The following is a 13520-nucleotide window of genomic DNA, read 5'->3' on the forward strand; positions in this document are numbered from 1 at the left end:
TTGCCAGATCTTGTTTCCATCTCCACAACATCTTTGGTATCTGTCCCTTTCTCTCCATTCGTAAAGCCACCATTAGTTCAGGCCCTCATCACTTCTCACGTGGACTATTGTAGTAGCCTCCTTTTTTTTTTTTTTTGAGGGGCAATGAGGGTCAAGTGACTTAGGGTCATACAGGTAGTAAGTGTCAAGTGTCTGAGGCCAGATTTGAACTCAGGTCCTCCTGAATCCAAGGCTGGTGCTTTATCCACTGCACCACCTAGCTACCCCCTGTTGTAGCCTCCTAACCCACAGAATTGCCAAAGTGATTTTCCTAAAGTACAAGTCTGAACATATCACCTCCCTATTCAATAGATTCAGTGGCTCTTTATTGCTTCCATGGTAATATATGAGTTTGCTGGCCCTTTACAATTTGACCCAAACTGTCTTTCCAGTCTCTTTATATGTTACTCCCCTTCCTGTATTCAGTGACCCATCTTTACGGACCTTCTCTGTGTTCCTTGTTCACAGAACTTCATCTCCCATCTCTGGGCCTCTATTTTGCTTGTCCGCCGTGCTCCTGATACATTCCCTTCTCACTTTTGCCTCATAGAATCTCTCATTTCAAGACTAAACCTCAAGCACCACTTTCCACATGAATTGTTGCTAAGAATATTTTTTTATACATGGGACCCTTTTTCTCCCCCCATCTCTGACCTCCTGGGCCTAGCGCTGGGGTCCCTGGGCAAAAGAGTATGGATATATTAGTCACTTGCTCAGCATGATTCTGTGATGTTTCAAAAGTTTGAGAGACATCGTTTCTGGGTAATTTGATCATTTAATTAATAATACTAGCCTTTTATTAATAAAAGAGGTCAGTGGCCCTCTAGAATGCCAAACATTCCTCATGGTGGTGGGCTCACAGTTTATGTGCCCTTGGAAAAGAGTGTGTTCCTGAGGGTGGCAATCAACTCTGATTGGTTAACACTTAATGAAACAATGAATATTATTATGAGAAGTGGGCTCATTCCAATGAGTGGCTAAGAGAGTGACATCATGTTACCCTTGGATAAAGAGACTAATCTCTACACCCAGACCTCCCCCAGTCTCGGGCAATCTAGACAAAGGATCTATCTCTACCCAAACTTCTTTAGTGAAACACAAAGGGCAAAAATTCACTTTAGATAAGATTCCTTATAAGGTTGGATGGCGTCTGACCACAATCGAGGAGACTGGGACTTTAGAAAAAGGGAGAACTCTGGATCTCCCCAAATCATTGGTTATTAATAATATTTCTCTACTATATTGCATTCCAGAATGGTTGTACCAATCCACAGCTCCACCAATGGTGGAGCAGTGCTGTGCCTATCTTTTGCAATCTATCCTTGCAATAGTTACTATCTCCCATCTTTTGGGATATCTTTTATGCCACTTCTTGCACACATCACTGGTAACTTGCTGCAACCTAATGTCACCTACTGTTTTTCCATTATCTTTTGGGTCCCCTTGTAACGATTGGAATGACGCTACCTGCTGGAGACTTACTGTAGAAGAGTTCCACCCATGAAGCGAAGTTCTTTGAGGGCAAGACCAGGAGTCTTTTCTTTGGCGTCAGGAAGTGACGCGGGCTAGTGGGAGGAGGAAGGAAGAGACTGGCGCTCGGTCTCGCTCTTTCCTTTGGACTCTGGTGGAGAGCGGAGCTAGAAATGCGCTCTCCCTTTAATAGATAGGAATCTAGGCCTTTCTCTTTCTTTACCAAATTCTTATTCTCTTTAATAAACGCTTAAAAATCTAACTCTTGCTAAAGCTTATAATTTATTGACAACCACTCATTGGATATTTTAGACAGGTTAGCTAGAATTTCAGCCCTTAACACCCTACAAATTTGGTCCTTCTGAGAGTGAGGTGTTCCACGAATCACAGCCATATATAGCATGATGTAGTTTTCTTCTATAACTACAAAATAAAGGCAGGTGTGGAATTTTAAGGCTGGTGTTATTCATGCATTTGCCCCATTTGATTATCCCTTTTCCTAAATGGTTTCTGAGAGACAGAAGGGTCCTATCCGTTAATTCCATGCCAGGATGCTACTGATCAATCTGCTTAGGTTGATGCTCCTGCTTTTCCAGATTCTTCTTTTAAGGAAACATCCTGAGGGGTCAGTCACCTCTTGCAGAAGGGGTGCTATTATAGGGTAGGGCATGAAGTGTGACCCTGGTAATGTGGGCATCTGGGTTTTCTTCACAGCAAATGTGATCTGATTAAGGGTGGGAGCCACTATTCACCAGCATCATTAACATAGGGTTTCTGTCAATTAAAAAAAAAAAGATGATGCATAATTTATTTACTATAGTGAATAGAACTGACAGCTATTTACATTATTCATCCATTTCTTCTGTGTGTCTGCTTTGATTAAAATCAAAGATATTTTCCAATCACAGACAGCATCATTTCAAATTGAAGCAGAAAAAAAATGTTTGGGTTTTTTTCCCTTCCACATTTCCCTCTTGACTGAACATGGAAATTCTGATGAGAGACATTTGACTCTTGGACCACAGTTTGATAACTTTGCTTCACAGCTTCCCCACCTATGCACTGTGGTCTCATTCAAGTTACTTTTTTTTGTTTTGTTTTGTTTTGTTTTTTTTGGTGAGGCAATTGGGGTTAAGTGACTTGCCCAGGGTCACACAGCTAGTAAGTGTTAAGTGTCTGAGGCCAGATTTGAACTCAGGTATTCCTGACTCCAAGGCCGGTGCTCTATCCACTGCGCCATCTAGCTGCCCTCAAGTTACTTTTTAATCAGAGGGCAGCTAGGTGGTGCAGTGGATAAAGCACCAACCTGGATTCAGAAGGACCTGAGTTAAAATCTGAACTCAGACATTTGACACTTACTAGCTGTGTGACCCTGGGCAAGTCACTTAACCCCAATTGCCTCACCAAAAATAAATAAATAAACAAATAAACAAACAAACAAACAAATAAATAAATGAGTAAATAAATAAATAAAGTTACTTTTTAAAAAAATGTTCTTATCATTATAGTATGGGCAGTTGACTTCAGAAGACTAGTAGTCAAGCATGCCATCTTCTTCATGGTAGAGAAGTCATAGATGACAGATAACATGAGGCATATGTTGTCAGACACGACCAATTTTGTTACTCTGTTTTTCTTTTTTTTTTTCTTTTTTTTTTACATATGAGGTATTTTATTTTTTCCGTTACATGTAAAGATTAGTTCTCAACTTTTGTTTATACAAGCTTTACAATTTCAGATTTTTCTCCCTCCCTCCCCTCCCTCCCCCTCCCCTAGACAGCAGGTAATCGATATAGGTTATATCTATATATCTATTGTAACGATTGGAATGACGCCACCTGCTGGATACTTACTGTAGAAGAGTTCTGCCCATTGAAGGGAAGGTCTTTGAGGGCAAGACCAGGAGTCTTTTCTTTGGCGTCACTTCCTGACGCGGGCTAGTGGGAGGAGGAAGGAAGAGACTGGCGCTGAGTCTCGCGCTCTTTCCTTTGGACTCTGGTGGAGAGCGGAGCTAGAAATGTGCTCTCCCTTTAATAGATAGGAATCTAGGCCTTTCTCTCTCTTTAACCAAAATTCTTATTCTCCTTAATAAATGCTTAAAAGTCTAACTCTTGCTAAAGCTTATAATTTATTGGCAACCACTCATTAGATATTTTAGACAGTTTACTAGAATTTTAGCCTTAACACTATATACATATACATATATATATATACAGATAATAACATTAATCCTATTTCTGCATTCATCCTGTTACAAGAGAAAAAATCAGAGCAGTGATGCAAAACCTCAAATAGAAAAAAAAAAAAACAACAGCACCCAAAACAAAAGAAATAGTATGGTTCAATCAGCATCTATACTCCACAGTTCTTTTTTTTTTCTTGGATTTGGAGATCCTCTTCTATCATGAGTTCCCCGGAACTCTTCTGTACCATTGCATTGGTGAGAAGAATATAGTCCATCACAGTTGGTCAACACTCAATGTTGATGATACTGTGTACAATGTTCTTCTGGTTCTGCTCATCTCACTCATCATCAGCTCACGTAAGACCCTCCAGGTTTCTCTGAACTCCTCCTGCTCATCATTTCTTACAGCACAATAGTATTCCATAGTATTCATATACCACAACTTGTCCAGTCATTCCCCAATGGATGGGCACCCCCTCAACTTCCAATTCCTTGCCACCACGTAAAGAGCAGCTATAAATATTTTTGTACATGTGGGTCCCTTTCCCCCTTCCATGATTTCTTTGGGAAAAAGACCTAAAAGTGGAATTGCTGGGTCAAAGGGTATGCACAGCTTTATCGCCCTTTGGGCTGTTTTTCTTAATTATATATCTTTGTTAAAAGGGTGGATTCTGGGGAAAGGGGAGAGAGAGCAGGACATTGGAATCAGAATGTAAATTCATTGGAGGAAGTATTATTTCATTCTTTGTAATTATATACCTAGCACCTAGCACAGTGTAAGCGATTAATGAATCACCTTGATTGATTAGGAAGATGATAGATTACATAAAGGTCTTTGTGGTCCCCAGAAAAAAAGACACTATTCCCTTTCTCCTTTGACTTGCTTACTCACTTTATGATACAAAACTGGGAAGAAAAATAGAATCGATGTGGAGTGCCCCTATGCTCCTATAACTAACTTCCCCACTTTGTTTCTACCCCCTCGTACAGGGCATTCAAAAGTCTGCCCTAAGACTTTTGGAACACCCTGTATAAAACATATTGCTTTGTGAAGTTACAGGAAAAAGTCATTATCAGTTGTGGAGGGATCAGAGAAAGCTTCCTGGAAGTGGTGGTTTCAAATTGAGCTTGAAAAGATGGCTGGTTGAAGAGGGAGAGAGGGATTCTAGGTCTAGGGAATGGCCTTAGCAATACACCAGAGGTGTGAGAACCCAGTGCTATTTGGGGACATAGAATAGTCTAGCTCTGCTAGAGCATAGAGTGTGTGAAAAGGACTAATATGAAACAAGTTTGCAGAGGTTGGAAAGGTAGGTGGGTGCCAGGTTTTAGTGTCTAATTTATTTGACAGGTAAGAGGGAACCAGTAAAGATTTTGCAGCAGAATAACATGATTAGATCTTTACAAAGTAGTTTATAAACATTTATTAAGTGCCTAATATGTGCCAGGCACTGTGCTAAATGCTTTGTTGTTGTTCAGTCATTTTTCAGTCCTGTCCAACTCTTCATGACCCCATTTGGAGTTTTCTTGGCAAAGATACTAGAATGGTTTGCAATTTTCTTCTCTAGCTCACTTCACAGATGAGGAAACTGAGGCAAACAGAGAGTTAAGTGACTTGCTGAGGGTCACACAGCTAGTCAGTGTCTGAGGCCAGATTTGAAGTAAAAAATGAGTCTTCCTGACTTCAGGACTGGCATTCTGTCCATGGCACTACCTAGATGCCCATGGTAACAATAAGAAAAAATAAAGTCAGTCCCTGCCCTCAAGGAGTTTATAATTTAATGGGAGAAGAAAAAATACAAAAGAAAACTTAAAAGGCTGGGGGGTGTGGGGGTGGAGCAGAATCAGGGAGAACCAGTTCATGGAGTCAAAGCCAAGCAGAGCTGCTGATAGAAAATGAAGTGTCACCTGGAAAGTTCAGAGCGCTATAAAGAAGACTTTGGGAGGAATTTATTGCTCCACCCGCCAGCCCTCCAATCAGAAGGGAGAAGCAACTGAAGGTGTTGAAGTGTTGAGTATCAAAGCTGACTCAATCTTCATGATGGTAAGATATCAGGTGATGAACCTGTTCCGAGGGAGGCAGGATGTTCATGGAGTTGAAACCAGAGCAGCCTACGGAAAATAAGATTTTTCTGGCAGTTGTATGAAAGGTAGATTGAAGTGGAGAGAGATCAGAAATAGATCAAAGTGGAGAGAAAACAAAAGCAAGAACCCTTTTTAGCTATTTATTGCATTAATCGGGAGGGGGGGGGTTACAAGACATAAAATGTTTAAACAACTTTTAAGTCACTCCCTCTAAGCCTCCACAGGTTCTTTGTCCGTTCATTAACATTGACTTTTCTTCTTTGTGGTCATAATTACTGTGTATTTTGTTCTTTTGGCTCTGTTTCCCAGCTATCCCACCCCCACTTGGCATTATTTCATAAAGATCTTTCCACATTTCCTTATATTCCTCACACTTACCAATCTTAATTACATTATAGTATTCTGTTTTACTAATGTACCACAATTCAAACATTCCCTCATTGTTGAGCATTTATATTGCTTGCTTTCTGTCTTCCCCCCACAGTTATGCATGTAACCTATGTTTCTCTGGGCACACTTAGATCACCTAATATGGAAGTATCCGTGAGGTAATAGGGGGTGCAGAGGCCTCCATGTTATGCAATCTGTACAGCTCCAAAAATATTTATCCAATTTCTCTAGGATCTCATGTCTACAGTCTCTCAAAAAAACAAAAACAAAAATCCTGGGCAGAGAATCTCCTCAGGTGTCCCCACAAAAACAACTGGTTCAAGTGTGTTCCAGAGGAGCCTGGACATATAACACTAACCACTCTGGTCCCCACAGCCTGAAAGCCAGGTGTTAGATTTTTCTCCCTCCCCAGGGTTTTCCAAAACGCTTAAGGGAATTGAGGGGTGGAAGGTGTTATTGGATTAGATAATAGGACAACAGAGGAAAATGACAAATATGGAAGGGGATATCGAGAAAATGAGCCATTAATGCACTGTTGTTGGAGTTTGTAAACTGATTATCAACCATTCTATAGAATGATTTGGAACTATGCCCAAAGGGCTATAAAACCATGCATGCCCTTTGACCTAGCAATACCACTATTAGGTCTGTATCCAAAGAAAGGTAAAAAAACAAAGAGGAAAAGGACCTATATGTACAAAAAATATTTATAGCAGCTCTTTTCTGGTGACAAAGAATTGGAAATTGAGGGGATGTCCATCGATTGGGGAATGGCTGAACAAGTTGTGGTATGTAATTATGATTGAATACTATTGTGGTATAAGAAATGATGAGCAGGATGCTTTCAGAAAAATCTGGAAAAACTTACATCAGCTGATACAAAGTAAAATGTACTGTGTACAAAGTAAGAGCAATATTGTAAGATGATCGGCTGTGAATGACAGCTATTCTCAGCAATACAATGATCTAGGACAACTCTGAAGGACTTATGAAAAATGCTATCCATCCCCAGAGAAAAAATGGATGGCATCTGAATAGTGAAGCATAATTTTTTTTTTACTTTATTTTTGTTGAGGTTTTTTGGTCTGTTTTCTTTCACAACATGACTAACATGGAGATGTTTTGCATGACTACACAAATAAAACATTGAATTGCTTTCCTTCTCAAAGAGGGGTGGGGAGGGAGGAAGGGAAAGAATACAAAGTTTTAAAAATGGATGTTAAAATTTGTTTTTACATGTAATTGGGGAAAATACAATGCTAAACTTTAAAAAAAGAAAATGGCTCCAGCTCACACTGATGGTGTTCCCCCAAGTATGGAAGGGGGCCTTGCACCCCAGTTCCATCTAGCCACTAACAGATTAGATTTTTTTTTCAGGGCAATGAGGGTTAAGTGACTTGCCCAGAATCTCACAGCTAGTAAGTGTCAAGTGTCTGAGGCTTGATTTGAACTCAGGTCCTCCTGAATCCAGGTCTGGTGCTTTATCCACTGTGACACCTACCTGCCCCCTCAGTCTTACCAGTTTTAAAGTTGTTGTGTAACCAATCAAAGGCTACCCACCTATAAGATAGAGGGGCTCAAAGGTCTCTATGTTAGCCAATCCAAACCTGCCACAAAAGTCCTTCAAGGTTAAACAATCTGGGCATGCCCAGGTTACACATATAATACTGCAGTAAACATTTTTGACAAATAGCTCCTTTTTTTGTTTGTTTCTCATGATAATTTCGCAACAACAGAATTATTGAATTATCAAGTATGATTTTTTAAAAAAACTTTAACTGCATTCTGCTATAGAGTTGTCCACAATGATTCTACAAGGTTGCAATTCCAGCAAAACTGAATGAGTTCACGTGCTTCATCATGACTCTGCTAGCAATGAATATCATTGCTTTTCATTATTTTTTGCAAATTTGACAGATGTGAGATGGTACCGCAAATTCTTCTAATTTGCATCTCTTTAATTCTTAAGAAGACTGAGCATTTTTGGAAGTAATTATCAACAATTTATGTTTCTTCTTTTGAAAATTATTCAAAGACTTTGTCCATCCAAAAATGGAGTTACCTTTGTAAATTTTTAATGGTTGTTTATATATTTTAGGTATCAGGTTTTTGCCTGGTGTATTTGCCATAAATATTTTCTCCGGTTTTTTATTTTTGTTGCATTTTTTTGTTACACAGATTTTTTTTAATGCTACCATGATCTTTCATCTCAAGATGACACAGACCAGATTCAGTCTTTTTCAGAATTGCTATCTACCTTTGACTCTCCAATCTTAAGAAGTTGAGACTTTTTTTTTCAATGCTCTTGGATCCTGACTTTTATCATTCCCTTATTGTTAGCTATCCCTGCCTCCTTTGTGTCTTTTCGAAATTCGCTGAGTGTGCCTTTATTCAAGTTATTGATAAAAAATGTGTAATAGAACGGGGCCAATTCCAGATCCTCTAGGATTCTCCACTGGAGAGCTCCTGCTCTGACATTGAAACATTAACAACTACTCTTTTAGTCTGGCCCTCCAACCAGTGCTGAATTAATCTGATTGTAGTCACCTAACCATTTCCCTCCCCCCACCCCCACCACAACAATATATGACCTACTTTTCTTAAGCTTTGGTAAAACCTAGACAACTATATCAACAACATTCCCCTGATCTACTAGTTTAGTAACCATTGCAAAAAATTAGGTTGTTCTGTTATGACCTGTTCTTAGGGAACCATTGCTGACTCTTTGTGATCACCAATTCCTTCTCTAGATATGAACTAACAACCATCTCTTTAATAATACACCCTAGATTTTTGGTTTGGGGATGAAATTTGACCTACAATTTCTTTAGGGTTGGGCACATCTGATGAGAAACCTCTACTTGGGGGCACTGAGAGGTTAGGTTTGAACTTGTCCAGGATGATATAACTAATATTTGTTGGAGGAAAGACTTGAACCCAGGACTTCTGACTCTGAGATCAGCTTTCTGTTGACTTCTTCACACTACTTCTCAGGTGTTGACCTTAATACCTGGCTAAGATAATACTAAAAAAAGAAAATTATAACCTAGTTTCCCTAATGAATATAAACACAAAAGTACTAAATAAAATATTAACTAATTGAACACAGTAATATATTAAAATATTATTCATCATGACCAAGTTGGGTTTATATCAGGGATCAAAAACTAGTTAAAAATCAGAAAAACTATTAATATAACACAACAAATAAACCAAAAAAAAATGTTTTAAACCCATATGATTTTATTAATGTTTACATAGCTATCATGGAGGGGATGTTAACCAGTTTTTCCAGTCTGTGGTTGGCCCAGTTTGACACAGTAGAGGCCAGTGAGCCAATGAGGAGAAAGGAGTTGGGGGTGATTTCTGGAGGTTTTAACCTCAGTAAGTTCCATGCTAATTATATGCCAGATAATATGACTAGTACTTGGTGGGCTAGAGAATGCCTTGGACTATAAGCTACACTGAAGTTTTGAAATGTAAAATTTAAGAGGAACCCTAAACTTCTATAAATCTAGTATTTTTCTGCCCGCCCTTAACATTATTCTCTATGCCTGAATATATTATCTGGCCTATAAAAAACAGAGTAATTTAGGATAACAGAAATTCTAGCAATTAAATAAGATTATATGTGTGTATATGTGTATGGAGAGGTAAATTCAGCTTTTTCAACAAAAAAATTATGGAGACAATAATATATCATCACTGTATAGTAAAATATACTTGTCATATCCCTTCTTCCCAAATTGTAAGTTCTATGAGGGCAGCTAGGTGGCGCAGTAGATAGAGCACGTGCCTTGAAGTTGGGAGGATGTGAGTTCAAATTTTATCTCAGACACTTTCTTGCTGTGTGACCCTGGGCAAATCACTTAACCCCAGTTACCTTAAACATCCGGGGCCATCTCTAGTCGTCCTGATATATATCTTGCCACTGGACCCAGATGGCTCTGGAGAAGAGAATGAGGTTGTACAGTCCTTCCTCATTTAGATCCAATTCGTTGCAAGTCATGACATTTGTCATGGTCCTCTACAAGAATGAAGGGACGAACAACAATAACAAGAAGTTCTATGTGGGCACAGATAATATATTTTTAAAATATTTTGCTAAATTTTCTTTTTTATTATTATGAACTTGACAAGCCACAATAAATATGAGCATTTCCATATACAAAGAGGGAAATTGTAAGTGAAACTTTGAATCCCTCTTACATATATTTTGTTCACATATATATTCAGTTTAACAGGGTAGTTCCTAACACAGTCCATGGATAATATTTTCATTATCTTTGTGTCTCTCCTATTGTGCCTAGCACTGTGGCTTATATATACTAGTCACTAAAAAAAATGGTTGATATGTCAATGAATGGATAAATTAATCAGTGGATGAATGAGTACCCCTCTTCCGCATAGTTCCCACTGCCCATTGGTTTGATTTCCAATGGACCTAATTGCTTATTTATTGTACCCCTTTGATATGTTGTGAATCCTACAAGGTGGATCGCTAGCAATCCTTGGGTCTTTTTTTTTTTTTTTTCCTTCAGACGCAGCTCATGTATAAATGGGCAGAGCCAAAAACTTGTAGTGAGGATCTTGAGGGAGCAGTGAAACTTCCAGCCTCTGGAATGAAGACCCGTTGCCCACCCTGTAACCCAGGATTCTTCAAAACCAACACCAGCACCTGTGAGCCCTGCCCCTATGGCACTTTCTCCAATGGTTCAGGTAACTCATACTCCTCACCTCTTGTCCTAACCTATTGAACTATCCTTTACCATTTTACCCTACAGTGGGTCCCATGGGTAGGTAGGTTGATAATCCCACCATGGGCACTGTGTGTGTGTGCTCTTATCTCCTTAGGAATGTGGTAAGAACCAGAAGCCTCTGATTTGAGGGGGAGCACTGTCCTGAGGACCATCCTAGGATACAGGACACCCTAGTTCTAGTCCCATCCCCTTTAGAGTCCACTTCAGAATCTCTTTCCTTCCTTCTTCTAGCAGTGAAATCTTATAGACACTGGCACAGGTGGGAAGGAAATTACTCGGATATGAGGTACCTATGTGTCAATAACAGGGGTGGCCCAATTAGCCACAGCAGAGTCCAGGAATGACTGGGGGTGAGGGGGCGGAAGAGTGGGGGATGAATTACATCCACTACTACAAACTGCATGTGTTGGGCTTGAACCCTGAACTATAAAATACACCAGGGTTTTAGATTGAAAAATTAGAACTTGTAGGTGTCCAGCACTTCTCTGTCCTTTTTGTCTTTTCTCTCACCATTCTCTGTGCCTGAATATTCATCTGGCCTATAAAATACTGGTCAGTTTTTTGTCATTTTGGAGTTTGTTAAATATGGTAAATGAGAATTAAATTTTTTGAGTCAGTGGATTAAACTTTTTTTAATCTTTTTTTTTTCAGGGCAATGAGGGTTAAAGTGACTTGCCCAGGGTCACATAGCTAGTTAAGTGTCAAGTGTCTAAGGCTGGATTTGAACTCAGGTCCTCCTGAATCCAAGGCCGATTCTTTATCCACTGCACCACCTAGCTGCCCCTCGATTAAACATTTTTATTTTTTTATTTTTTTAGTGAGGCAATTGGGGTTAAGTGACTTGCCCAGGGTCACATAGCTAGTAAGTGTCAAGTGTCTGAGGCCGGATTTGAACTCAGGTCCTCCTGACTCCAGGGCTGGTGCTCTATCCACTGTGCCACCTAGCCGCCCCTCGATTAAACATTTTTTAGAACAGAATTTAGCACTGTACCTTTTTTCACTGTCTGGCTATTGTTGTCATTAACCAACATGGTTGCAGTTCCAGTTTGGGTCAGTAGAGTCTTCCTGCTCAGTAACTCCTCATGCTTCATCTCCTCCTAGGTTGTGTTAGCTGCCCAGCTGGGACTGAACCAGCCCTGGGTTTTGAATACAAATGGTGGAATACACTGCCCACAAATATGGAAACTACTGTTCTTAGTGGAATCAATTTTGAGTACAAGGGCATGGCAGGTAAGGGCCCTCCCCTTTCGGTTCTATGACTGCCCACATTGGTGGCTCTGCAATATTCCCTAGTGTCATTGATACCCTGTAGAAATGAGAATTGCCTTCCAAAACTTGTGATTATTTTTCCTCTTGTCCTGATGGTTTCAATGTCTTTGACCAAAGTAACTAGATCACCTCATGGACCCCTTGACTGGGGGAATGAAGGTTCTGTCCATTCAGAACTCATTTTGCCTCATTCTCTGAGTTTAGTCATAATTGGTCCTAACTGCTCAGGCCTCAGGAATACACCTTCTTCTCCCTGATTTTTCAGGCTGGGAGGTTGCTGGTGACCACATTTATACAGCTGCTGGAGCCTCAGATAATGACTTCATGATCCTCACGCTGATTGTACCAGGATTCAGGTAAGGAAGACAAACTCCCCGGAGGGGTTGTAGCTGCAGCTGCCACATCTAAAACACAAAATACTAAGTTTTTCTAAGAGATGGCTCCGAGGCTTCAAATCTGGATGAAATCATGGTTTCCTATTGGCCACATATGGAAGTTTACCCTGTATACCCTCCTAGAGTAGCACAGCATCCCTATTGTCTTGCTGCATCGCAAAATTGTGTCAGAGCTGGAAAGGGCATTAGGAATTTAGTCCAAACAGATGAGGAAACAGAGGGGAAAAAGGGTTAAGTGACTTGCCCAGGATCATGCAGCTAATAAGAGTCCGAGGCCAGATTGGTCTTTCCTGATGCCAAGCCCAGCACTGTAACCACTGTACCACCTATTTTCACTGACCTCTACTCGGTTACAGACTTTACACTCAATCACAGATTTCAATGATTCTCCAGCCAGTTTCCTTCTGGTACACAATATTGTCAGCTCTCATTCTTGCCCTGACTTTTAGAGAAAGGACATTGTAATCAGGCCTCCCTGCAAAGAGGGATTATTCCCATTTTTTATCCTTCTGTCTTCAATGGCCAAGAAGTATATTTGAAATATTCCCTCTCCCTTTTTAAAAGAAGATAGATACGATATACTGGAAGAGGTGTTGGATTAAAAGTAAAGAGACTAAGGGGTGGAGTAGGGGAAAGGGGGGGGGCGGGTCTAGTTATGCCTTTGTCTTAACTTTGGACAAATTACTTGATCCTTCTGGGCCTGCCTCCTTATCTGTATGCATGGGCCTAACTAGAAGAACTCTCAAGTCCCTTCCAAGCACTAAAATTCTTTGATTCCCCTGGGCTCGGGCCCCTGTGAGCCCAGGCTAAGATCTTCCTTATCCAATGGCAAACGGAAACCATTGTTTAGGAACAGAGGAGCCGAGGATATGGGGGCCCCAGCACCAAGGTGCAGGACCAGAGTGGAAAGCAAAGGCATCAATAGATGAA

The 13520-nt window shown here is 40.2% G+C and overlaps 1 protein-coding gene across 1 annotated transcript in view; it reads left to right on the top strand.

The window, feature by feature from the left end:
• The window catches only part of ELAPOR1 (endosome-lysosome associated apoptosis and autophagy regulator 1), a 114416-nt gene that overhangs the window by 83481 nt on the left and 17415 nt on the right, over nucleotides 1–13520 (top strand). Inside the window, 3 exon segments of the mRNA XM_043963885.1 lie at nucleotides 10708–10885; nucleotides 12028–12156; nucleotides 12461–12551. Coding sequence (XP_043819820.1) covers nucleotides 10708–10885; nucleotides 12028–12156; nucleotides 12461–12551 — 398 coding nt within the window.

This window comes from Dromiciops gliroides, chromosome 4, assembly GCF_019393635.1.
Source record: "Dromiciops gliroides isolate mDroGli1 chromosome 4, mDroGli1.pri, whole genome shotgun sequence".
Taxonomy (NCBI): Eukaryota; Metazoa; Chordata; class Mammalia; order Microbiotheria; family Microbiotheriidae; genus Dromiciops; species Dromiciops gliroides.